This window comes from Dryobates pubescens, chromosome 27 (assembly GCF_014839835.1).
Source record: "Dryobates pubescens isolate bDryPub1 chromosome 27, bDryPub1.pri, whole genome shotgun sequence".
NCBI lineage: Eukaryota > Metazoa > Chordata > Aves > Piciformes > Picidae > Dryobates > Dryobates pubescens.
This window is the reverse complement of record NC_071638.1, coordinates 11,089,305-11,115,839: the sequence shown is the minus strand read 5'-3', so window position 1 is coordinate 11,115,839 and position 26,535 is coordinate 11,089,305. Positions and strand designations below refer to the sequence as shown.

The 26,535-nt window shown below is 46.2% G+C and overlaps 1 protein-coding gene across 1 annotated transcript in view; it reads left to right on the top strand.

Annotated features, from left to right (window-relative positions):
- CCDC91 (coiled-coil domain containing 91) overlaps positions 1-15,608 on the top strand; it is a 105,027-nt gene extending 89,419 nt beyond the window's left edge. Inside the window, exon 13 of the mRNA XM_054173897.1 lies at positions 13,907-15,608. Within this exon, the coding sequence (XP_054029872.1) occupies positions 13,907-14,029 (123 nt within the window). The 3' untranslated portion in view covers positions 14,030-15,608. The remainder of the gene's footprint in view (positions 1-13,906) is intronic.
- The last annotated feature ends 10,927 nt before the right edge of the window (positions 15,609-26,535 follow it).

Here is a 26,535-nt window from a genome sequence, read left to right as displayed (position 1 = left end):
TTCTAAATGACAAGGATTTCCTTCAAGAGGTAAGTGCTTAGAGTGAGCCTTTCTTACGTGTGTCCTGCTGAGCTCCTACTCACAGAGCCAGCCAGCAAGCAGCCTGGGATTTCTCCTGTTTGCATCGACAGTCACCTTCCTCAGGACAGTGTCCTGCTTGTTCTGTGACAACAATGCTAACGAAGCAGCCACACTCTGTCTGCTGCGTTGTGCAGCTCTCATGGACTCTAAAGGGCATATTTGGGCCTACAGGGGAAAGCTTACGTGTTAGGTCTTGAGTAATCACTTAAATGTCAGGCTTGTTTTCATGCAGCTCATGTTTCCCTGAAAGACACAGTCACTTGTCACAACTGCACTCCCATCCCCACTCCAGGGGCAGAGATGCAGCCATTGTGATGGAATGCGCTGCACTGCTCTGTGGTCCCATATGGTTTGTGCAGCTGTGCCTCATAACCTTTAGAGGAGAGCACAACTCAGTGCTGCCTTTCTCTGACTAACATTTACCAACATGGAAGCAAACACTTCAGGATTAGAAGCATCCAAAGGAGATATCCTTGGAGTTTAATACTGGCCTGATTTCAGACAGCTCTTACAAGCCAGCCTCCCACACATAGATCAGTAGGGAAAGTAACACACAAAACCCTCCTGGGCTGAGATAAGGATTTGGATGAGATGATGCAGTGTTGCGGTACCTTAGCACAGCAAAAGCAGCAGCAGCAGAAGCCAGCCATAAACTGAGCCCCAGGCCCACAGCCAGCCCAGCTGTAAAGCCCAACACCCCAAAACCAGAAACCAGAAGCAGCAAACAAAATAGAAAGCCTCTTATGTTCCAATCTGAACTTCAGGCCCTGTGATGCTTTGCTCCAGCCTGCGCTTCCATGGTGAAACTGGCATGACAGCAGCCTGCTGTTGAGTATCATCAGCAGATCCAACTCGAGCCATGACAAATAATCAATACATGTATCTCTTTTTCCTAAGGACCTATCTCAGCCACAGTATTTCCTTTATATTTAAGAATCCCTGGCAAGCTGGCATAAGCCGTGTCTGTCTTACCATAAAACGAAGAGAAAGCTGGCACATTTCACAGGTGAATAACTCCTTTGGTTTGCTAATAACACCATTGCTTTTGGAAACATGATTTCAGGCTCTTGTCCTGCCTCCCTGACCAGGTGTTTGCTGTGCTGTTCTGTCTAACCAGCAAGATGCCTGGGAAGTTACCTCTATGGAGTTGTGGTATGGCTTAAGACAGTCTGCTGAGCTATTTACATGAAGTGGAAATATTTGTGCTCTTCATTGAAAAAATACACTTGGAATATTTGGAGAATGCTGGAGTTTGCCCTAGTAACACCCATTTCTAGAGTGGCTGTCCATAGAAGTGCCAAGCCCTTCATTTTCCCAGCTTCAGTGGGGTTCTTCTGGAAACAGGTCCTTAATATTTGGAGACAGAATTGTGCATTCCATTCTGTGCACAGGCCAATTGTAGTCACAGTGCTTTTTAGGGCAGGAAAAGCAGCGATCAACTTACACCTAAAGCAGCAGGAGTTATCTATTCATAAATGAAATTAACACTGCTGATTTCCTCCATGCCCAGTCCTGTGTAGCAGGGTTATTTTCGTTGATGTACTAGATCTGTGGGGTGTGCTTTCTGTGTTCATGCTGTCTGAAGAAACAACTAGACTGTTCTTCTGGCCTTTTGAGTAGTCATCTTCTTGAGGTGGGTTATGATACGAAATCAGTTTGTTGAAGTCCCATGTGTTACATTTCATAATTGCACATGGTCAGACAGATGTGATTTGGCATGAAGGCATTTCTAGAACATTGAGGTTTTTTAGCCTTTGATTTTATGGGTCAGCTGCAAAGCCTATACAGTCTTATCTTAAAAGCTTCTGTACTAATATAGAGTATCTTGTGCTCAGTTATTCAAGGTAAAGACTGTGAAAGGATGCTTGAAGTTCAGGATAAATGTTCACTCTTAGATGTGTCCACCCTGTTAAGGAGAGGCAGCAAATCTGTTTAGGTCATTCAAACTGTCTGAGGAACTGTCCTCAGTTGCAGTTGTAGGCTGTGCCTAAGAAAATTTTCCACAGATTGAGTAGAGGAGTGGTAGAATGTAAATAAATTACCACTGGCTGTAAAAAGGAAAATTATGATAAGGTCTAAATAACTTCAACCTACCACAGGCAGGTGTACCTCTACAGGCTTGCTGTGTTGCTCATCCATCGAAAACATCACAGAAAATGCTCAGTGAAGTTTTCCTTAAACATGTATTAGTGCTGCAGTTGGAGTCATAGTTGAGCTCTTGACCTTAGTGAGCACATGGTTCCTACAGCCTTCAGAAGGACCCTTTTGTAGTACGAACTAGATCAGACTAATAGGGAAGATCAGCACAGCAAAAGAGAGATAAGAAACCTGTCTGGTACCTGCCACTGGCTGTGTTGTAAGAAGTCCTTTAAACCCCATATTGTTAGCAGAAAACACCTCCAAACATCCCTTTAGTAGAAAATAGCAAGGACTTTTTAGCCCCTGCTCTCAGACAGGTACACATGTATGGTTGCCCTTGATATTTCTGGTTATGATTATCAATTTCCTACTTTCAAAGGTGGCATTACCTCTTCAGAAAGATCTGCGCATGTAGGTGGTGTTTGTGCCACTGAGAAAATGTCACAAGGCTGCAGCCATGCTCATCGTAGCTGTACCTCAGTCTTCAGGCTCATTATCGTGCCTGTGGCACATTGCATTTGAAACAATCTTTACAGCACTTTGGCTTTCCATCCAGCTGAGTTGCAGAGTCCAGCTATTCCTTTTCTGTGTTGTCTTTCCTGAAGCCAATCCTTTGGTGGCCTTCCAGCCCTTTGGTGTGTAGGTAACATCTTTCAGCTTTGTTTGGCTGAGAATTCCTTCACCTCTCATTAACTGCACCCTTGCTTCTGTGCAGCTGTTGACAGGAACTATTTGCCACTCGTGCTGCAATGTGAGTAAATCTCAAGTCAAACCTCCTGAAACTTGAATCCTAGCGTGGCTTTTAATCTGTGATAATTGGACTGTGAGAGCTCAGCTTCTCAGGCTGACAATTACAATTGGATTAGAAATTAGAAAATCTCCACTGTGCCCATGCAGTCTTGCTTTCTTTTTCACTCTTAACTAAACTTTCACAGTTTCTCAGAAGGTCTGTGTTTGTGCACTGCCTGGCATGGTGCTGAGGGGAAGTGAAGCCCTTTGCCTACCTTTCAGTGGTGTGCTGCATGTGAACCTGAGATTGCCTGCTTGGAAAGGCTTCTAGATACTGCCTGATGGATTGAACAGCTGTTACCAAAACTGCTGCCCTGGTGAAGGTGCTGACTTCCCCAGCTGGGCTGTGCACATATCATCTGCATGCTTTGCATTGACTTCATCATTCCGAGAGGTTCTGATGTGGTTCATGGAGAGCTGTCCAGCGGAAAGGGACCTGGGTGTGCTGATCAACAAGAGGCTGAATGTGAGTCATCAGTGTGCCCAGGTGGCACAGGAAGCCAATGGCATCCTGGCTTGGATCAGCAATAGGGTGACCAGCAGGAGCAGGGCAGGGATTGTCCCCCTGTACTCAGCACTGGTGAGGCCACCTCTGAGTGCTGGGTTCAGTTTTGGGCACCTCCATACAAGAAAGACATCGAGGTGCTGGAGCAGGTGCAAAGAGGACCAGCTAACGTAAGGAAGAGCCTAGAAAACGAGTTTGAGTTTTGGTTTGGGTTGTGTTGCAAGGATGCCTGATCCTGAGCATCAGGCACAGCCTTCCTCTGAAGGTTTGTTATTTGAAGACAAGTGTAAGTGGGAGCAGGTAGGAAAATCAGTTTCTTTTGGGTTATTAATCTCAGATAACTGATTTGACTCTGGGTTTTTTGTTTGTTTGTTTTAATACTTGTTATACTTTAATATGACTTAGAACAAAATAGGGTGTCATTACCATTCTTGTTCCTGAGTGTTTGCCTTGGCATTTGATGCAAGGCCTCAATTGCAGGCTGAAGTGCCAGCAGCTGAAGCTGAAAACAAGACTGCGGTGGGCAAACTCCAGATTTAATTTCAGAAAGAGTGTTTATATTTTCCCTGGAGCCACATTAATAAGAGTCCAAACCCTAAATGTTACCACCAACACATTTTAACAGACAAGCTTCCCAGTTTTTAAAATGTGGGATCACCTTGACTGTTTTGTTGGGTTTTTTAACTCCCCCCTCATCGTTCTCCTAACTTTGAGTGCAAGGCTGTAGCCCTTCCCATTTTGTGGTGAATTCAGTGTCACCTTCAGGGAACAGAAAGTTTGATGTAATGCCACAGAGTCACACTTAATGTTTAATCCTATCTCCTGTTTCTGCACCAACTCTGAGTAATTCAGCTTGAAATGTCTGATACATAACTTGATGTCACTACAGAACACACCTCCTGAGCTGTTTGTATATAATACCTCTCTGGAGATATTCAAGACCTGCCTGGATGAGTTCCTGTGTGAGCTGGTATAGGTGCTCCTGCTCTGGCAGGGGGATTGGACTGGATGATCTCTGGAGGTCCCTTACATCCCCTAAGATTCTGTGATAAAAGGAGTCTATGTATTGATGCCCTAAGCCAGCCTGATGTCAGAACATCCTTGCCATGCCTAGAATGAACTCGTAGCCTGCAGGTCAGTGCCAAGTGAGGCAGCAGTGATAGGGTCATGGAGAGTTCCGTAGTTCAGTTTCCTGCTCCTTTGTCTGGCTCTGTTTTGTTGTTTTGATAGGGTTAAATAAACATTTACATTGAGGCTTTTTAGGAGCAGTTTCATGTTGCTATTTTACCCAACTCAAAGAAGTCCAAAGGATTAAGTAAGAGATTTGTGTGATGTTGTAGTGTGAGGTGAATTGATGCACCTAGCTGTGCTTTGTCTCTTCTCTGAATATGGCATTGCAGCAGTGCACCCTGTGTGATGCAGAATCAACCAGGTTGGAAGAGACCTCCAAGATCAAGTCCAACTGATCACCCAACCCTAACTAATCAACTGGACCATGGCACTAAGTGCCTCATCCAGTCTCTTCTTAAACATCTCCAGGGACTCTGACCCCACCACTTCCCTGAGCAGCACATTCCAATGGCCAATCTCTCTTTCTGTGAAGAACTTCTTTCTAAGACCAAGCCTAAACTTGCCCCTGCACAGCTTGAGACTGTGTCCTCTTGTTCTGTTGCTGGTTGCCTGGGAGAAGAGACCAACCCCCACCTGGCTACAACCTCCTTTCAGGTAGTTGTAGACAGCAATAAGATCTCCCCTGAGCCTCCTCTTCTCCAGGCTAAACAGCCCCAGCTCCCTCAGCCTCTCCTCATAGGACTGTGCTCCAGACCCCTCCCCAGCTTTGTTGCCCTTCTCTGGACATGTTTGAGAAGGTACCTTGGCATTTCTCCTGAGCTTTGCAGTCTTTGTAAGATATGGCATTGCTTCTAAATAGTCAAGTGGAATGGGGGCTGCTTATGGAGGCAAATGGGATTGCAGTCTAGAGATGCTTCTAGACGATTTTCTTCAGTGGATTTTATGGCATTTTTCTGACACTTTTCAATACTGAAACCATGCATTTAAGAGAATTTTCAGTGCTGGAAGTGCTGACACTCTGTCTTTAGAAATGGGAAGGGGAAAAAAACCCACACAATTTTCTGCCACCTACTTAAATTCATTTAAACCCAACACAAAAGGTTAAATAACTGACATTTGAATTTTCAAACACCTTGAGTAATCATTTATGCTGATGAGAACAATCTAGTTGCAACTGCATAGGTAACCTGCTGTTGATTTTTTGCAGTTACTTTAGAGTAAAACTGCCAGAGTCTGATGTTCTTTGCTGAAGCTGAAACTGTTTCCTGTATTCCTTTGTACCTTCCTGCACACATCTACAGGCTGAGGTTGTGCCCATACTCTAATTTAGTCAGGCTAGGGTCCCATTGAAACAGCAGTGGTGGTTTTGCTGAGAAAATGTTGTACTGTCAAAGCCAAAAGGGGACAAAATAACAATAAACGAGACTGTGCAGCAGCAAGCTAAGTGGTTACCACACCACTTCTAAACTACTCTTGTCCTTTAGATCTGTGGTGGTTCTGATCCAGTGTGCATCACTGTGATCCCCATCAAGGGTGGACCAGCTTTGGCTTTGTTCTGCAGTCACATCACTTCTCAGCCTGCTTGCTGGATACAGACTGCTCACATTCATGAAGGTTTGCAGTGCACACTGTGCTGATGTCACCCAGATGCACCCAGCAGTGGACGGTGGTGCGGGTTTTCTACACCAGCATATGATTAACCATGGCAATAGAATAGCACTTTAACAACTGCAGGAAGATATAACTTGTGGTTGCCCAGCCAGGCAGCTTTAAGGGTGGTTTGTACCCACTGCAAATACTTGGGATGCAGTCATTATTTCTATCTCACACACTGACACCCTGACAGTGTAGAAGACTTTCTCCCAGCCATAGAAAATATTGTTCTTGTTAATGCTACTTGTTTTCTTTTTGGTTAGGCTTAATTGATGCAGGGGTGTAGCTATCGATGTGTAGCAAGGTGACTCTGTGAGCATGGCTCACCACTGGCCCTTCAGACCCCATTTGTGATTTGCTTTCAGAACCAGATCAGGTTTTATCATTTGGAACATGTATGCATGCTGACAAACAAAGCAGATCCTTGAGACCAGTCTAGAGCCCAGCACACAGGGTTTTCAGGAAGCATGGTCTGACGTCTTCAGGCACTTTTCTTGGAGGAATGGCAATGTGCAGTGATGAAGCTCCCCAGAAGCCCTGAGTCATCTTTGCCAAGTCCCTTACAAGTGACATGCTACCTAAGACTGACTTAGGTAGTTCAAGATTTAAAAAAGGAAAGGCTTCTGTCCTCTGTCAAGATTTCAGACCATCTTTGCAGCCCTCCTGTGGGCTCACTCCAGCTGCTCTGTTTTGAATCTGCTTGCTGCAGCACTCAAGCAGTTATGGTAACTCCAGGGTTTGTGTGTGGCTGTAGTCTACAAAAGGTTGAGGAATCCTGTGTTGCTGCCCGGGGAGGTGGTGGAGTCGCCATTATTGGAGGTGTTTAGGAGACTTGATAGGGCGCTTGGTGCCATGGGTTAGTTGATTAGGTGGTGTTGGATGATAGGTTGGACACAATGATCTTGAAGGTCTCTTCCAACTTGGTCTGGTCTATTCTAGTCTAGTCTAGTCTATTCACAAAAAGCAAGCAGCACAGAAATCCTCTTTGGGCAGGAGAATTCCACCTCACCTCCCCCCAACCTCTCCCTGCCTTTTCCCTCTAGTTAAAAGAGAAAAAGGAGAAAAAGTTAGAGGGATTTTTGTTTAGCTCAAAAGCATCATTAATATGTCAGTAATGCTTATCTCAAGGTCGTTAGATAACTCCTTTGCAAAGCAGACATGCCAGCAGAAAGAGATGGAGTGAGAAAAGAATGTAAGATTGTGAAACTACATCCCACTCATCTGGCCAGTGGAATTCATTGAGAATTATCTTTCTTGTTTCTACACCCTTTTTGCACCCAACTATTCAGCTAGAGAATTTGCAGCTATCTTTCTTGAAGGCACAGCCTGAAACTATCACACCATTTTACAGGAAGTTGGAGCTGTGTGGTAGAAGCTAAGAAAATGCAGAGCTAAAGTGGTTCTGAACTTCAGTTTGAGCTATGGCTTTGTGAAGCAACACAGGGGAAAGTGGAGTGACAAAATTCAATGGAGCAGCCTGGGCTGAAAGCAGTGCCCTGGTGGCCTCATTCTGCACAGTAACTCTTACATCCAGGTGTGTCTTTTTCTTTTGCTGTTTCCTGCTGAACTTTGAGTGGCAAAGGTAAATGGGGAAGTTGGCCTTATTGCGTGTTCTGATGAATCTCCCCTATGGCTCATCTGAGTTCTGCTGAGGCTGGCGCCTCCCTTCCAGGCATGGCTTGTGTGGTTCAAAGGCATGGGCTAGGGATGTGACTGAGTTGGGACCCCACAGGGAGTCTCATGCAGTCATCTTTGTCCAGAAGGATGCTGGAATCGCACTCAGACCTCTGAAGTGGACTTAAGGTTTAGGCAGAAGGGAAAACCCAGCAGTGAATGTGTTAGAATATCCTGCAAGAATCAGCTCCTTTTTGGAAAAGAAATGTCCTTCAGTGACTGTGGGAATTTCAGGAGGGGTGCAGACCCTGTGGTGTTCAGGAACTGCTTTTCCCAGTCTTGTAGAGCCAGCTGCTCACTAAATTCCATACAAATAGAGAGGCAATGCCTGCTTATTAGTAAAGAAATCATAAATAAATTCTGTACAGGGTGATAAAGATTCTGTTGAGTAACTTTAATGAATTCAGGAACTTAAAATGTGGAGCTCAGGAAAGCTGTGTGCCAATAGGATGCAGTGTAAGGAACTGAGGCCTTTGAGCTGCAGAGATGTCCTGTGGTGGAAGAGGAGCCATGGGCAGCAGTGCAGCAGGGATGGGGTAGTTGAGGAAGCTGCCCTGTGGTGGCAGAGCTGGCCCCCCACCATGTGGGTTCCAGTGTCTGTGGAGCTGGAGCAGCTGGGGCTGTGTGCGTGCCCCATCCCGCACACGTTAGTCACACCGGCTGCACTTGCACAGCAGCCCCATTGGCTTTCCACTTCCTAGATGTCCATTGATGTTTATTTAAATAATGAGATCATTCCCTGGAGTGAACAGGACCTATAAATACAGAGGGAAGGCTGTGGAGAAAAATAAGATTGAAAATGCCTTCCAACTTTTCCCATCTTGTAGTCTGTTCCGCAGGCAGCAGCACAGCCATGCACTGCCGCTTGCCAGCGCTTCATTAACCAGTTGCCTAATGAAGCTTCACTGCCTTTGCTTCTGTTGCCCAGTTTCTTCACTAATCATAGAATCACAGAATTGTTAGGGTTGGAAGGGACCTCGAGGATCATCTAGTTCCCAGCCCCTTCCATGGGCAGGGAAACATCACACTAGATCAGGTTGCTCAGAGCCACCCATGTGCAGCCTGGCCTTCAAAACCTCCAGGGATGAGGTTTCCACCACCTCCCTGGGCAACCTGTGCCAGGATCTCACCACCCTCATGGGGTACAATTTCTACCTAGCATCCAATCTGAATCTACCCATTTCTACTTCTGCTCCCTTCCCCCTAGTCTTGTCATTACCTGACACCCTAAAAAGTCCCTCCCCAGCTTTCTTGTAGCCCCCTTCAGATACTGGAAGGCCACAATAAGGTCTCCTTGGAGCCTTCTCTCCTCCAGACTGAACAGCCCCAACTCTCTCAATCTATCTTCCTAGGTGAGGAGCTCCAACCCTCTTGTGGCACCCTTCTCTGGACACCTTTCAGCACCTCCAGATCCTTCTTGTAATAGGGGCTCCAGAATTGGATGCAGTACTCCAGGTGGGGTCTCACCAGAGCAGAGCAGAGGGGGAGAATCACCTCCCTTGACCTGCTGGTCACACTTCTCTTGATGCAGCAATGTTCTCCTTCCTAATAGGCTCAAATGTACTGTTTTCAAAGGCAGCATCAGTTTACTCCTTCTCATTTGGTGCTATGTGGAGATCCCAAGCCCTTTCACAGTGTTTTGTCACCTTCTTTAGCTTTAAAATGCACTGCTGAAGGCAAAGCTTGTGCAGAACCTGAGCAAACGAGCATTCTCCATGTTCATGCTGTTGAGGTTACATAAACTGCTAACAGGCAATAAACTTTTCTTATTCACAAAGGGAGACTACCAACTAACTACTGGAGTTCAACAAAGACTCCTCAAATATGTACTTGATTCATTTGAGACCTTTGAAACTGTTCTCAAGCCTGGAGAAATGGTGTTTGCAGCCCCTGGCTGCACACATGAAACATTTGTATTTGGTGAAAAAAAGTCAACCATGTGCAGTTTGAAATTGCTGTCCTGTTAAAGGAAGTTAAAAGCAGCATACCAGAACACACATCTGGTGAGCTGCTTTGATCTCCTCAGAATCTGCTAGGAGAGTCTGCAAGAGAAGGAAAGGGAGGGTTTAGCCAAAGTCCTCGCTCAAAGCTCAGTGAAGAGCTATGCAGTAGTACAGATGATAAAATGTGCAAGCAAAGGAAACCATTGGCAATCAGCTTCATGCTAAGCTTCTCCAGCTGATACATCTACCCAGAGGCAGCAGAATTCAATGACATCATATGTTTAGAGAAAGAGGTTTCCCATGTTTTCTTAAGACATAACAGATGATATTCTGTGAATTGCACTATGTCTGCCCATTCCCAAGAGACGTGTGGCTTACACGCACAAAAACATCTCCTAGCTTCCCCAGATTCTGGGGCAGAGAAGAGGAAGGGGCAAGATCCCAGACTGAGAGAGCTTGGGCTATTCAGTCTGGAGAAGAGAAGCTTCCAAGGAGCCCTTATTGTGGCCTTCCAGTATCTGAAGGGGGCATACAAGAAAGCTGGGGAGGGACTTCTGAGGGTGTCAGGGAGTGATAGGACTGGGGGGAATGGAGTAAAACTAGAAATGGGTAGATTCAGACTGGATGTTAGGAAGAAGTTGTTCCCCATGAGGGTGGTGAGAGATTGGCACAGGTTGCCCAGGGAGGTGGTAGAAGCCTCATGCCTGGAGGTTTTGAAGGCCAAGCTGGATGTGGCTGTGAGCAACCTGATGTTGTGTGAGGTGTTCCTGCCCATGGAAGGGGGTTGGAACTGGATGATCCTTGAGGTCCCTCCCACCCCTAACAATTCTATGATTAAATGCACCAGCACAGCAGTGTCTTTCTGTTGCCCATTTGTTGCAGACTTGTCTTTTCTAGATGTAGCTTTCTTAGAACTTGGCTGCTGTTTCTGAGTCTTTCATTTTTGTTTCAGTATCAGCTGTTACTTAAATACATCAAGAAAATACCTTTCTGAAATTCGTTTGGCTTTAAAATCTGTTGTCACCAGTGGGATAGGTTCACACCAGGCTGTTTGTGGTGCACTGATGTCTGCTGTTGATAAGAGATGCAAAAATTTGCACACCAGCTGGAAATTTGCAGGAAGAGTGGCAGTACAAGCAGAGGTACTTGCTTGTAGAGTGTAGTGATTGTGTGGACTCTAGCAAGTAGCTGTCTGTTGGGCTTTGTGACTAGACTGGGCACAGCACAGTCTGTTCAAAGAAAACACCAAAATACTCCAGCTACCAGAGCCTGGCTTTGCATTTTAGAGGAATCTAAAGATCAGCAAAGCATGCTGTCATAGATTTGTCTCCCTTTGTGCAGTCATAGTGCTGCAGCTGTACCCTCAGTGCACTTTGGAAGGTGTCACCAAGTGTGCCTTAGGTTCTGGGTGATCTTTTATGAAGTCTGTCTTACAGAATTAACCAGATTGGAAAAGACCTTCAACATCATCAAGTCCAACCTATCCCCCAACACCATTTAATCAACTAAACTTTGCAACACCTAGTGGCAAGGAATCTCATCTTATGGGAAGAAATATTTCCTCATGCTTGTTTTGCAAGTGACATCAAACTGTATTTATTAGACCACTTAATACAGAATACAAAATAAACCAGGTTGGAAAAGACCTTTGAGATCATCAAGTCCGACCTATCACCCAACACCATCTAATCAACTAAATGATGGCACTAAGTGCCTCATCCAGTCTCTTCTTAAACACCTGCAGTGATGGTGACTTCACCATCTCCCTGGGCAGCACATTCCAATGGCCAATCTCTCTTTCTGTGAGGAATTTCTTCCTAACATCCAGCCTAAACTTGCCCTGGTGCAGCTTGAGACTGTGTCCTCTTGTTCTGTTGCTGGTTGCCTGGGAGAAGAGACCAACCCCCCACCTGGCTACAACCTCCCTTCAGGTAGTTGGAGACACCAATAAGGCCTCCCCTGAGCCTCCTCTTCTCCAGGCTAAACACCTCCAGCTCCCTCAGCCTCTCCTCATAAGGCTGTGCTCCAGACCTCTCCCCAGCTTTGTTCTCTGGACTCATTCCAGCATCTGAACGTCTCTCTTGAATTGAGGAGCCCAGAACTGGACACAGGACTCAAGGTGTGGCCTAACCAGTGCTGAGTACAGGGGCACAATGACTTCTCTGCTCCTGCTGGCCACACTATTCCTGATGCAGGCCAGGATGCCACTGGCCTTCCTGGGCACAGCGCTGGCTCATGTTCAGCTGCTGTCAACCAGTACCTCCAGGTCCCTTTCTGTGTGGCTGCTCTCCAGCTGCTCTGTCCCCAGCCTGTAGTGCTGCATGGGGTTGTTTCAGGGTCTGCTACAGACCAGAATGTTCAAGTGCCTGTTAGAACAGCCACCTGCGCTGCTGGATGGTGAGCATGTTGTGTGCAGAGAGATGGCCTAGGGCGAGAGATTCTGGTGATAGCCAGCAGTGTGCTGAACTGTTTGTTCTGCTCAGCTCAGGCAGCGTGGCCTCACACTGGCATTTTGCTGGTGTTACAGAGTTCAAGGCTTGGCTCATGGGTTTGTGCATGACAGAAGTGCAGGGCTGGGCTTCTCCCAAGGGGTGTGGCTTCCTTTCTCTTGAGTGGCAGAGCTCTCCTGGCCTCTGAGCCTTGGCCCTTCCAGTCTCATCCATGTCAGTGTCAGGCTGAAGATATTTCACTTGTGATAGTGTTTGACACTTGAACCTGAAAATTCAAAGGAATTCAAAGAAATTTCATTTCTTAATGTTGTTCTCTTGAGCAAGCTCAAGCACCTTTTCACAAACTCAATCTGTACGACAGTGGTGTTACTAGTGAGTGCTTATCTGTTGTGGTGGTGAAGAGAGGGCCTCTGTCTTTACTTGCAAGCGTGGAGTTCGCAGTTTGACAGCAGGGGACTCTGATAAAATGTTGGAATGAGCTAAGTATGCAGAAAACTCTGCCACGTGTCCTCATGGAGCTGGTAAAACCTGCTGCCACTCACATCAACAGCAGGCTTGGAGCTCTTGACTCTGCAGCTATCTGTAGCATTCTGTTCAAAGCAGCAGCTCCAGTTTGAAAGGATGCTGCAAGGCTTTACCCAGTGTGGCAGTCAGAGCCTGGTTGGCTTTTTCAGCTTTCTTGTGTAGAACTGGACAACTTTGGGGAAGTTCCTTTTAGCTTTACGTACATTTTATCTTCAAGAAACTGAAATACTTCATTAAGAGCTGTTAGTAAATTGCACATGTAGAGGTTACTTGGGTTCTTTTCTTGCTGTTGCATTTCCTTGTGGAATGTTGTGGAATGTTTGCCAAGAAACCTTGGCATTTATTTCCAGGTTTCCTTAAAATTGATTGTAGTATCATGGTATCAGTCAGGGTTGGAAGGGACCACAAGGATCATCTAGTTCCAACCCCCCTGCCATGGGCAGGGACACCCCACACTAGATCAGGCTGGCCACAGCCTCATCCAGCCTGGGCTTAAACACCTCCAGGGATGGGGCCCCAACCACCTCCCTGGACAACCCATTCCAGGCCTTCACCACTCTCATGGTGAAGAACTTCCTCCTCACGTCCAGCCTGAATCTCCCCACCTCCAGCTTCATTCCATTCCCCCTAGTCCTATCACTTCCTGAGATCCTGAGAAATCCCTCCCCAGCCTTCTTGTAGGCCCCCTTCAGATACTGGAAGGCCACAATTAGGTCACCTTGGAGCCTTTTCTTCTCCAGACTGAACAGCCCCAGCTCTTTCAGTCTGTCCTCAGAGGAGAGGTGCTCCAGCCCTCTGCTCATCCTCGTGGCCACATCCACTGCCACCAGTGGCAATGGGATGCTGGCCAGAAAGAGTCTGTGGCACGATGGGCAGAGTTGAATTAGCAATATTTACTGCTTCCCATAAATTCCATATTACTGTTGTTGTGGTGGTTATTGCTCTCACTATTGTTGTTGTTAGTGTTATTATTTCTGTTGTTGTGGCTGTTATTATTGTAGTTGTAGTTGTTGCTGGTTTTGTTGTTATTATTATTATTACTACTACTATTATTATTATTACTATTATTTCAACAGCTTGACCAAGTTGTCCGCCAGAGAAATTTGCACAGCTTGGAACTCTTCCTCTCCTGTGCTCAGAAGCAGTTAAGTGTTTTGCTGAAGGAGGAGCCAAGCACTGCAGAGGAAAGCAGAGACTGACCTCGGTACCACTGCTGCCATGTGGTTTGTGAGGCTGCAAATCTCCACCCAGCAAAATGGCAAATATCTTCTGATCTTGTGGGATTGTGTCATGGCTTCAAGGCTGATCTGAAATGATGCTTGATAGAAGTATTTGTGGTTGGTGTTCTTTATTTATCTTACAGGTGCTATCAGATTGCAGATACGGGAGAGGGATAAAAAAAGCTCTGGAAAACTTTGGGTTTATTTATGATTTTTCTTTCATTGTATTTTCTAGTAGCCCAGGGCTGAAGTTCCAGATAACTGCAGCAATGATCAGAATGGTTCCCTGTTCAGTCTGTTTTGAATTTGGCATCCTGTGTTGATGTAACTTACGAGTCTTTTTGATATCTCTAAGCTGGGTAAAGCACTTAACTGGCTGTAGATACAAATCTATCTTGACTTCCAAAGTGTGTGCCCAAGTGCATTGCCTCAGCTGAGCCTGAGGAGCTCATTGTTTCTTGCTGCTTGTGATGTGGACTGGAGCATAAGAATGTTGGCAGGCATTTCTGCACTCATTTATAAACAACCTCAGCTCTAGTAACATGTAGTTGAACAACTGAGCAGCGTGTCTTTTAGAGCAGTGCAAAACATTTCTATCGCTGATGTATGGCATGGGTTTGATTTCTGGTTGACAAAGCTAGTTTGGTTCCAAAACTCATTTTCTGATTGAAGCAGGATTAATGTGACTGCCCTCAGTTTCAGATGATGTATGTAATTATGTGGAGACTGATACTGCTCTGCTGCAGTGGAATTTCTGACAGAGGAAGGAGTGCAGCTCGTTGACCTCAGATGCCCTGTTTAAACTCCCCACCGATGCTGCTGGACTGTGGATCAAGCCGTAGGTGTTTCTAGTCTTGCCAACAGAAGGATAGAGGGAAATTTCTGTGCCTAAGCTCTGTTGATTGTAGATTTGGGGCCTTAGTTATAAGATCTGTAAATGAAATAAGGGAAAATAAATGTTCATGCTTGGGAATGTAACTGTGAATGTGAATATTGAATATGTGATACCATACAGCCCTACACATTTCTGTTCTATTTCTATGTGGTTTTGTTGGTTCTCTCTCTGCTTCCATTACAGAACTCTAGATAGCTCTGAGGCTGTGCACAAGTCATAAGCAGTGAAGAAATAATTTGCCCCACAGTTTCTGTATGCTGCCTATAGACAAATATCTTCAGATATTTGCATTTCTGCCTTGCTCCAAGAATCTCACTGACAAATGATGCTTGGATTCCTTCCCTCCATCATAAGAAGGCAAAGCAAAGCAGCAGCAGTAGCCATTCTGGAGGCTGAGATTGCCTTAGGGGGTTGAGATTTTGGTGCACCTTGACGTTGGCATCCGATCAAAAGTTGCTTCATGTTCTCCCAGTGTCACTTCCTGACTGGCTGAAACAATCCATGCAGGCCTGTCCTCAAGGGCCTGCTTTCTCTTTACACCAAAACTCCCTCACAGCTCCCTGCACCTTCCTCTTCTGCTCTGTATTTTCTACATCCACATACTTGAGCTTAAAGGTTTTTGCCTGCTCCTTGGGTGAATGGAATATGTGATAAGATTTCATCTCATTTCCTAGCAGGAAAGAGCTGCTAATAAGAATTGTTGTTCAAGACAAGACGTACAATTTATGCTCACTTTCAGGTCACAAACAGTGTCAGTGTAGTTATCAAATGGACTGGGGCTCAAACCCAATCTGCCTTCCAGCTTGTAGTTTTCTTGATGGGTAGGTGTTCAGTCATAGAGCACAGAGTGATCAATGGGCCAGTGTTAATGGGATGAGCTTCAACAAGGCCAAATGCCAGGTCCTGCGCTTGGGTCACAACAACCCCAAGCAACAGTCCAGGCATGGGGAAGTGTGGCTGGAAAGCCATCTGGCAGAAAGGGGCCCGAGGGTTCTAAGCAACAAGCAACTGAATATGAGCCAGCAGTGTGCCAAAGTGGCCAAGAAAGCCAATGGCATCCTGGCCTGTATTAGAAATGCTGTGTCCAGCAGGAGTAGGGAAGTGATTGTCCTCTTGTACTCAGCTCTGATGAGGCCACACCTTGAGCATTGTGTCCAGTTTTGAGCACCTCAATGCAAGAGAGATGTGGAGGTGCTGGAGCCAGTGCAGAGGAGGACAAGGAAGCTGCTGAAGGGTCTGGAGAACAAATCTGATGAAGAGCTGGGGCTGTGTAGTTTGAAAAAGAGGAGGCTGAGGGGAGACCTCATTGCTCTCTACAACTACCTGAAATGACATTGTAGGGAGGTTGGTGCTGGTCTCTTCTCACAGGTAATTAGTCATAGAAGAAGAGGGAATGGTCTCAAGCTACAACTGGGTAGGGTTAGACTGGACATTAGGAAGAATGTTTTCACAGCAGGAGTGATCAGGCATTGGAATATGCTGCCCAGGGAGGTGGTGGAGTCACCAAGCCTGGACGTGTTTAAAGGTGGTTTGGATGTGGTGCTTGGGGATATGGTTTAGGGGTGAACCTTGTAGAGTAGGGTTCTGGGTTGGACTTGGTGATCCTGAGGGTCTTTTCCAACCTAAATGTTTCTGTGATCTTGTGAACTGATGGCCTATCTGCTAGTACAGCTCCAGCACAGATTTCTTTATTCATTTTCAAGCCCACATAAAACTAACACCACCGCTGTGGGGTTAGGGTTGCACTGAACAGTTGAACATCCTGGTAGCCACATGAGTTGCACTCTCTTCTGCTCCAGTGTGATAGGTGCCTTTGAAAGCTTGAGTTTACTAACTAAAGGAGAACTTGAGAGATGTGTAGACATTACCTAAGCAGTTTGCTTGTTGTGGTGAGGCATGCCCAGCCTCAGTCCCTCAGATGTGGAGCAGAGGGTCAGTCTTGCTTGGCACCATCTACTACGTGCCCCAGTGTGGGCAACAGCATTTGTCTTTCTGTGAGAAGCATTGCTAGCATTCAATTATGCAGACCTGGAGTGATGTCCTGAAAGTGCTGAGAGCCAGCTGCAGGTGCTGGTGACAACACAGGATTTAGCAACAAGAAATACAGATGACCACAGTGGCCATGGCAGCGACCCTTCATTGGTTTGCTGCCTGCATTTCTGTTGCATGGGCGGCCAAACCAAGAATGAGAGACACCATTAATGACTCTGCTTGAAGAAGCCACTTTCTCTCTTCCACAGCTGTGGTCAGGTGAAGATGTTCTTGTCTGGATATGCCTCATTAGAAGAAAGAAGGCAGAGCCAACAAGCCTGAGAGACATCAAAGCCTGGAACATCCTCCTCTGCTCACTCCAAAGTAGCCTTCAGTCACTTGGTGACACAAGGATGGAAACAGAATTACCTGCATGAGGAGAGAGGGACTCAGATCACCTGGAGATGAAGGTGGGTCCTGTCTGCACACTCTGCTGACTTTGAGTGTGGACATCTGGTAGTGTCCAGCCTGGTGGCTTTTGGTTAAGTTGAAATAAACACATCTGGTATGCATGACCTCTTGGGTCTCCTGCTGACCACAGGGAGCCGAGTTCACCCTCAGTGAATTCACCCATTCAGTTGGCCTTGGTCAAGCAGTGGGGTCAAAGGGGAAAGGGTGGTGGTCACTCCTCTGTCACCCATCTGCTCTTCAGGGGTGCACTGTATGTGGATAAAGTCATACAGGCGGGCTATGAGGATGATGAAGAGACCTGAACATATCTCCTGTGAAGAAAGACTGTGAGACCTGGGACCATTTGGTCTGGAGAGAAGGCGGCTGAGAGGGGACTTTAGCAGTGTCCAGGCTTTTTTTGGTAGTGCCCAGTGACAGGACAAGGAACAAAGGGTACAAGCTGGAACCCAGGAGGTTCCACCTCAACATGAGGAGAACCTTTGCTGTGAGGGTGCCAGAGCCCTGGAGCAGGCTGCCCAGAGACATTGTAGAGTCGTCTTCTCTGAAGGATGTATTCCTGTGTGCCCTGCCCTTCATGACTCTGCTCTGGCAGGGAAGTTGAACTGAATGATCTCTGGATGTCCCTTCCAGCCCCAACCATTCTATGACTCCATGATTTTTTAGTTTATTTTAAACTTGTATCACCTTTCACTGAGACAACATTCCTGTGATAGTAATAGCTGTTGTTATTAGCCAATATGATAATACCAATAATACTACCACCCATTTCACAGAATCACAGAATCACCAAGGTTGGAAGAGACCTCAGAGATCATCAAGTCCAACCTGTCACCACAGACCTCATGACTAGACCATGGCACCAAGTGCCACGTCCAGTCCCCTCCTGAACACCTCCAGGGACAGTGACTCCACCACCTCCCTGGGCAGCACATTTCCAATGGCAAATGACTCTCTCAGTGAAGAAATTTCTCCTCACCTCCAGCCTAAACTTCCCCTTGTGCAGCTTGAGACTGTGTCATCTTGTTCTGGTGCTGGTTGCCTGGGAGAGGAGACCAACCCCCTCCTGGCTACAACCACCTTTCAGGTAGTTGTAGAGAACAATGAGGTCTCCCCTGAGCCTCCTCTTCTCCAGGCTAAACAATCCCAGCTCCCTCAGCCTCTCCTCACAGGGCTGTGCTCAAGGCCTCTCCCCAGCCTTGTTGCCCTTCTCTGGACACATTCAAGTGTCTCAATGTCCTTCTTAAACTGAGGGGCCCAGAACTGGACACAGTACTCAAGTGTGGCCTAACCACTGCAGAGTGGTGTCAGTGTTTTATCCATACCTTACATGCTGTATAACAACTCCAGTATGTGCCAGGGATTCACATTGGTTTTATATTGCTGTAATTCCTCCTATTTCAGCCTTACAAAGCCAGGGGGTTTAAGATGCTTCCTTCTGTCTGGCATGGATGATAACAATCCACAAAGGATTATTCAATACTTAGTGTTCCTGAAGGAAAAGCATGAGCTGCTTAGCACACCTATCTTACAGATACAGTTATCAAAATGCTATAGATTTATCTCTGGGTTTGGGTGGGATTTTTTCAGATTTGGCAATAAATCTGTATCAGTAGATTCAGGTCCCCACCAGATGATGGCAAGTCATTGACACTCATGCTCTTTCTCTCAGTTATTTTGTCTTCTCATAAAAGCCAAAGGGGTTTTCGACCACCAGTTTGATTTGACAAAAAAACAAAATCAAAACAACAAGAGGGTGAAATGCTCTGAGTCTCTTGGAAGTTCAGCTGGCTGAATTGTAGAACTGCATAGGAGTTTGAGAAAAAGCTAGGCGAATCTTACTAAGTTTGTCAGGACAAGGAAAAAGAGGGTCCAGGAGACTTAGAGGGGATTTTATCACTCTCTGCAACTACTTAAAAGGAAGTTGTAGTCAGGTGGGGGTCAGGTTCTTCTCCCAGGCAACTACTGACAGGATGAGGGCATGGTATGAAACTGTGGCAGGGGAGGTTTAGGTTGGATATTAGGAAGCACTTCCTCACAGAAAGGCTGATTGGGCACTGGGATGGACTGCCCAAGGAGGTGGTGGAGTTGCCATCACTTGAGGTCTTTAAGACAAGATTGCATGTGGCACTTGGTGGCATGGTTTAGCTGATGTGGTGGTGTTAGGTCATAGGCTGGACTTGATGATCTCAGAGGGCTTTTCCAGCCTCAATAGTTCTGTGATCCACATGAAAGCATATTGCTTTTATGGTGAATTGTTGTTAGAAAGAGCCAAAATCTATCTGGGAGTGCCTGTGTCCATGGATTTCAGCAGAACTGCCTTTGGTCTGTTTGAAACAATAGCAGTGACAGTAACATCAAGATTTCAGAAAGCTGCACATCTCCTTTTACCAGCTGGTGTCTTTAAGGGGGGATTGTGTGTTTTCAGGTGTTCTTGTGGCAAAAAGAGCAGTGGTTTCTGAAATGGTTGTGGGCCTGATGGTGAAATGAAAGAAGAAGCTGTAAGATAGGTGGAAGTTCCCCATACTCTTTTGGTAGTGAGGACAAGGAAATTTGAAAGAACATAATTTCTCCAGATGCAGAAAACACAAAACCATAATGTTGTGATTTATGAGTTGAAGGGGACTTGGCTGGAAAGAAGAGACAAAGAATTGTTCTGTTACGTGAACTTTGTGTTGTACTAAAAGAAAGCAAAGATGTGATGTTGTGGAACTGGGAGGGATGACAGGCTGAAAGAAGTGCAGACAGGAGGTTCTGGATCCTTTAGAAAATATTCCTCTGAACCTACAAACCCTTCAAATGTAAAGAGCAAACTGAGTCAAGAGGAAAAAAGAAGGCTGAAGAGTCCCAGTTCTTAGAGTAATTGGTTTCAGGACTCAGAACTTCTGCAGCTTTACAGCGGTTTCTGCTAGGACCCGGAGACTTCAAGCAGAAAGTCTCATCTCTCAGAAACCAGTGCTCCACAAGAACCTGTACTTCATATGATACCCAAAACCTCAACATAAAACAGAATAAAAGGTTATGTTTTGTAAAGCTTGCACATACTGCAAGGCTGATGTGTTGAGGCCTAGATAATATTAGCCTGACAAATGTCAGTTAGGTATTTCTGAAGGTCCTGGACAAAATGTTTTGGGACCTTCTCTGGAGGAATGATGCTCACTGCAGGTACCACTGTATCCTTGCTTGGCTGCTAGACTAGTATTAAACTAGTGACAAGGTCATCCTCCAAAGGGATGATTGATGGGTTTATTGTATATTGGGGCCAAATGTTTATCCCTCTTCTGATACACAGGCATCCAGAAGGACGTGCTGAATTTCACCCAGCAGTCCTGAGGCACAGCTGTCTGTACCCATTCCACCCAGCTGGAGTGCATGTACACTAATGCACACAGTATGGGTAATGAACAAGAGGAGCTGGAAGCTTTGTTACAGCAGGAAATTTGTGATGTAGTTGCCATCACAGAAATATGATGGGATGACTCACATGACTGGAGCATTATAATTGTTGGCTGCAGGCTCTTCAGAAGAGACAGGACAGGGAGAAGGGGTGGAGGGGTGGCCCTGTACATCAGGGACACCATGGAACTAGAGATTAAGGATGGTCAAGTTGAGTGCCTGTGGATGAGGGAAGGCCAACATGGCTGACATCCTGGCTGGAGTCTGTTATAGACCACCCAGCCAGGATGAAGAGGTTGATGAATTATTTTATAGGCATCTAGAGGCTGTCTCAAGATCGCCAGTCCTTGTTCTCATGGGCGATTTTAACTTGCCAGATATCTGCTGGGAACTTAACACAGCAGAGAGGAGGCAGTCCAGAAGGTTCTTACTGCTCTTTACAACTACCTGAAGGGAGGTTGTAGACAGGCAGGGGCTGATCTCTTCTCCCAGGCAACCAGCACCAGAACAAGAGGGCACAGTCTCAAGCTGCAACAGGGGAAGTTCAGACTGGATGTTAGGAGGACATTCTACACAGAGAGAGTGATTGCCCATTGGAATGGGCTGCCTGGGGAGGTGGTGGAGTCACCATCACTGGAGGTGTACAAAAAAGGCTTGGATGTGGCACTTCAAGCCATGGTTTAGTTGTCAGGAGGTGTTAGGTATTAGGTAATAGGTTGGACTTGATGATATCTTGAGGTCTTTTCTAATCTGGTTGATTCTGTGATTGCAGGAAGTCTCATTTAATACCATAACCAAACACAGATTCAGTACTGGAGTAAGACTGAGGGGAGAAAGTTAAGGGTGAAGATTATTTTGCCAACCCTCTGGTGTTTAACATGTGAGACCCTGCAGAATGAGGAGGCTGCACTCCAGAGTTGGTTTTACTCCTGTGCCAGGAGGCTTTGCTGCTGGACATTCCCATGGAAAGTAGCATTGTGGAGAGCAGAAGGGAGGTGGAGCAGGTGGCTCATCATCATTAGTGATCTTACAGGGACAGAGTAAAGGTAGATAATCTAGCTCAGAGTAATCAGGCTCCCCCGGTGTCCCCTGGGAGAGGCCTGTCTTCGTTCCCGCCAGGCCAGCCTGTGGACCAGTGTCATAATGCTGCGTTGTGCTGCACGTGTGAGGTCCACTCATTTCAAAGTGAATTCAGTGCTTGAGAGGTCCTTGGGCAGCAAGACAAAAAGTGATGATTGCAAAGAGTGTTCTGAGTTATCACAGGCTGTGCTTTCAGGGCTAGTGAAACCACAAGAAAGTAGAAGTAGTGTCAAGCAGATGAGGGAAATGGCAAGCATCCAAGGAAAAACTCTGCTTAGACAAATAAGATAGTCCAAGAGCTATGGAGTGGCACAGGCCAAAACTGGGGGGAATGTGAAATAAACCCAGCAAGGTTAAACAGCTGTAGCCAAAGTAAGAAACAAGCTGCTAGGCAGTGCTGTACATATATGCTTCAAGCAGGCTCCAGCGGACCCCCTGCAGAGCCTGTGAGGAAAGCAGTGGTGAGAAATGGCCTTGTGGGCACTAAGGTCAGAAGGAAGAGGCGGAAGATCTCCAGGCCCTGGAGCAGATTCCCCTGCAGGTCACAGAGAGGCCATGGTGAAGCAGAGATTGCTCTGCAGCCTGTGAAGAGGTTCATGCAGGAGCAGATACTCGCACTGCAATCCTTTCCCAGCCCCATGCTGGAGCAGATATTCATACTGCAGTCCTGCCCCATGCAGGAGCAGATGGATATTTCCTACAGGAACTGAGGCCTGTGGGGAGCCAACACTGGAACATACTTTTCCTGAAGGACTACAACTCATGGAGAGGACTCACACTGGAGCAGGGGACTGGTGTGAAGGGGAAGGAGCAGCAGAATGGATCTATTGTGGGCTTACTCCATAACCTGATGTTCTTCATCTTCCTACATTGCTTGGTGAGGAAGTGGTAGAGGAGTTGAGAATGAAGAGGTAAGGTAGAACCTGGGGTAAAAAAGAAAGAGGGGAAAGCAGTTTTAAGTTTTGTCTTTGTTTCTGATCATCCAGCTCCAATGGTATGAAGGTGGTGAGACTCTGGAATAGGCTGCCCAGAGAGACTGTGGCTGACTCCTCTCTGGGGGTGTTGAAGGCCAGGTTGGATGAGGCCTTGAGCAGCAGAGTCTAGTTGAAAGGTGTCCCTGCCCATGGTGGGGAGGTTGGAGTGGATGAGCTCTGAGGTCCCTTCCAACCTGAGCTGTTCTAGGATTTTGGCTGGCCATAAATTAAATTGATTTTCAGCAAGTTAAGTCTACTTTGCCTGTTGACAGTAAGATGACTTCCCCATGACCCGTTAAGGAAAGAGAGTGAGCAAAGCGAGGTAGTTGGCCAAGGTCAACCCATTAGACGTGGACTGACACTGGACCCTCAGTAATAACCTGTCTAAGTTGGTACCTCCTATGGTCATAGAATCATAGAATTGTTAGGGTTGGAAGGGACCTCAAGAATCATCTAGTTCCAAGCCCCCTGCCATGGGCAGAGACCCCTCACACTAGATCAGGTTGCTCAGAGCCACATCCAGACTGGGGCATGTCAATGGAGCCAGAAAACCAACACAAGTATCCCATAGGTCCTTCCTTATCTCACAATTGTTACATTGTCAGCAGGAGCTAGAAGCTTAAAAAGAGGGGAAGAGGGAGAAAAAGCAGAGCCTGGAGGAAGAAGCTGGTGTGCAGTGCCCATGGTGAGGAGAGGCTACTCTCAGCACTGGAGTGCTTCCAAAGCAGAGTCCTGGCAGTGCTAGAGAAGGGCAGAGGGAAAGCTCTCAACTAACATTGAGATACTCAGTCCTGAAGGTTGGAAGATAAAATAAAGAGGCAGAGCAAAGCAGCTGATAAGAGGAGGGAGCAGCACTGAGAGGTGACAATGAAGCCAGCAAAAGGCCTGAGCTGAAGGCAGAGCTCAAGGCTGCAGTGATGGAGAGCACAGGCAGAGATAACTGGGTGAGTAATGCTGAAAGGAATGGAGATGGAGGTCAGTGCAAGAAGGGCTGACAAGACTCATCAGGGAGGGAAACCAGATTTCAACCATTCAGATGCAGAGCTAGGGTTGGGGTGGGGGCAGGGAGGCAGGGGACCAGGAGGGGAGAATGAACCTCTGTGTAATATTTGCTTCCACTCACGCACTATTAAAACTGGAGAGTGGTGCTGAAAGAGACTTAAATAGAGTCGATTTCCTGAACTTGTAATGAGTCCATGCACTCTGGCTTTGGCTGAGGCTTTTTCCATTTTTTTTGTGTGTGTGGTGGGGTTTTTTTGTTTGGTTTGGTTTTTTGGTGGGGTTTTTTTTTTTGTTTCCACAGGAAGAAATAACATTTTCAAACTGACTGTAGTTCTGGTCCAAATCAGTTTTGAGATCCTAGTTTGGGAATGACAGGATCAAATTCTCAGAAGCCTTCTCAGGAGATCATGGCCTAGCAAAGATTAAGATATTTCTGCTGTCTTGATCTGGATCCAGAAATTCTTTCCACTTCTGAGTCTGCTTTCCAGCCAGTGCTGCTAAGGTGTATTTGAATCAGAATATTAGACTCCAAGCAGTTGTTTTTCTCTTTCTTTTGTCCTCTTCTCCTCCCATGTCCTAACCCCCTCCACTTGCCAAAGGCTCACTCCCTTCTGTCTCTACCTTGCTGCCAGAAAAAAGGAAAAAAAACAACCCTTACAGCTCACCCTCCTTTTTTTTTTTTGCATAAGATCAAATTTTGAGGGTTTGGGTTTGACTCATGTCTATATGAGGTAAAAGCCACTCAGCTTTTTCCCCCCAGTCTGAAAAGCCAATGTTGCTTTGGGTTTGTGGTGAAAAGGAGATTGATGTCTTTGTGTACTTCTCAATAACAAATCTTTTCTTTTCCTTTTGCATTGGTTCTACAGGAATCACACAACCTACTGGGCTAGATTGATAGCTGGTCTTAAGCCAACAGATTTTTTTCCTATGATCTTTAGCATTTCTGCTGACTTCTGTGTTCTGATGTGTCTTTGGGTTGCCGTGGTAGATGCTCTCAAGCAGAAATGTAATTGTCTGATTGGTTTAATTCTATTTTTTTAATCTGCTGTCAAAATGCTGCACAAGGTGGCCCTCAGCTTTCAAGGCAGGAAGCACAACTGCACATACAAAAGACACTCATGCACCCCTCTCAGAAGTTGTCACATTGAGATAATTATGCAGTCTGTTTAGGAATCTGAAGGCAGAATTGGAGGTTTGCAAATCAAAGCTTGACTGCAGAATCACTTGGGACAGTGACTCACTTGAGCAGTCATTGTGAACAAATCAATCTGTGCCTCAGTTTACTGCACTGTGAAAATCACATACCGTGGAAGGGTTTGGAAGCTGAGGCACTACTCTCAGAACGTCCCGAGGTGCTTTCTAATTCAGGTGATTATTGCTGAGTGTCATTTTGACTACAAGCTCCCTGAGAAATATACAGACTGGTGTTTGGAGAGCTGCCACTCCCAGTAGCCATGCACTCCGAACATTCCTGCTTCTCCACCATCTCAGTTTGTTTGTAAGGGACTTCTTGGTTGCTTTCCTTAAGGTGGAAAAGTTGAAACAGAAAACATGCACAAAGCAAAAAAAAAATATCTTTGCTCATGGGTGCTAAGATGAGCAAAACAGCCAGGATCTTATTTTAGGAAACATTTTCTCCATCAAAAAAATCTATGTCCTCTCTTTATGGGGGGAGGTAGAAATCAAGGAGTTTGGGAGTGAGGGGCAAGGGGCATGGGGTAGCTTCTAAATGAATGTTAATGGTTAAATATCAGCTTTGGGTCTGTTTTTTTTTAAGCCTGCTAGGAGCTATGTACCATGGTGATACATAAACAAGAAGTGACCAATTATTCATGTGAAAAGAGGTTTCATGAATCACAGGAAAGCTGTAAATTATGTGGAAAAGCACATTTCACACTCTTTTCAGGGTATAATTATGACAGCATGGAAGGACTACAATAACTATGCATATTATTTTTAATAAGGTTTGGAGGAGGTGGGAGAAGGGGTTCTGATAGTACTGGGATGGTTTGCAGCAAGCTCTCCTTTTGAGAAAGTAAAAAAGCCTGCTTGAGCTGCCTGCTGCAGTGAGGCTCATTGAAGTGTGTGCCAAGTGTGTAAACTAAACCCTGGCAGAGCTGGCAAGCCTGCAAGAAGGTCAAGCCCTGGAGCGTGTTGTTTGTTAGCAGAAGCTCTAGCAGAACACCACGGGGATGGCGGCTGCAGTGCCACCAGGCAGCTGAAGATGAAATAGCTCCTTAGGCAGTGCAGCATCTCTGCCCACAGGAGTGCATTTTTGCTTCTTTGGTGGTACATTGTAAGAGAGGATTCTTTCCAAGTACAGAGGAGAAGTCTCCTCCTGCTAGAGAACTTGCGTCGCGTGGGTTGTTCCTTGCTTGAGGGACTTGAGTTCCAGCCTCCTGCGCTGCAAGTCTGCTGGCATAAACACCCACACTCTTGCAATTGGCTCAACCTGAGGACCCACTTGTGCTGAGGTAGGGTCCCTCTTGACTTCACTGTCTCTAAGATGATGCATATCATAGAACCATAGAATGTCCACTAACCCCAGAGGCAGTAAGGAGCTGGTGCTGGCCAATACCTTTTAGGCAGCAAGGAAGTCTTTTCCCTTCTTCTTTTAATGATGTGCTACAGAAATCCGTCAGCTGGTTCACTGCGTGGATACCATCCAGCTAGAAGTAGCAGTGAACCTCACCCAACTG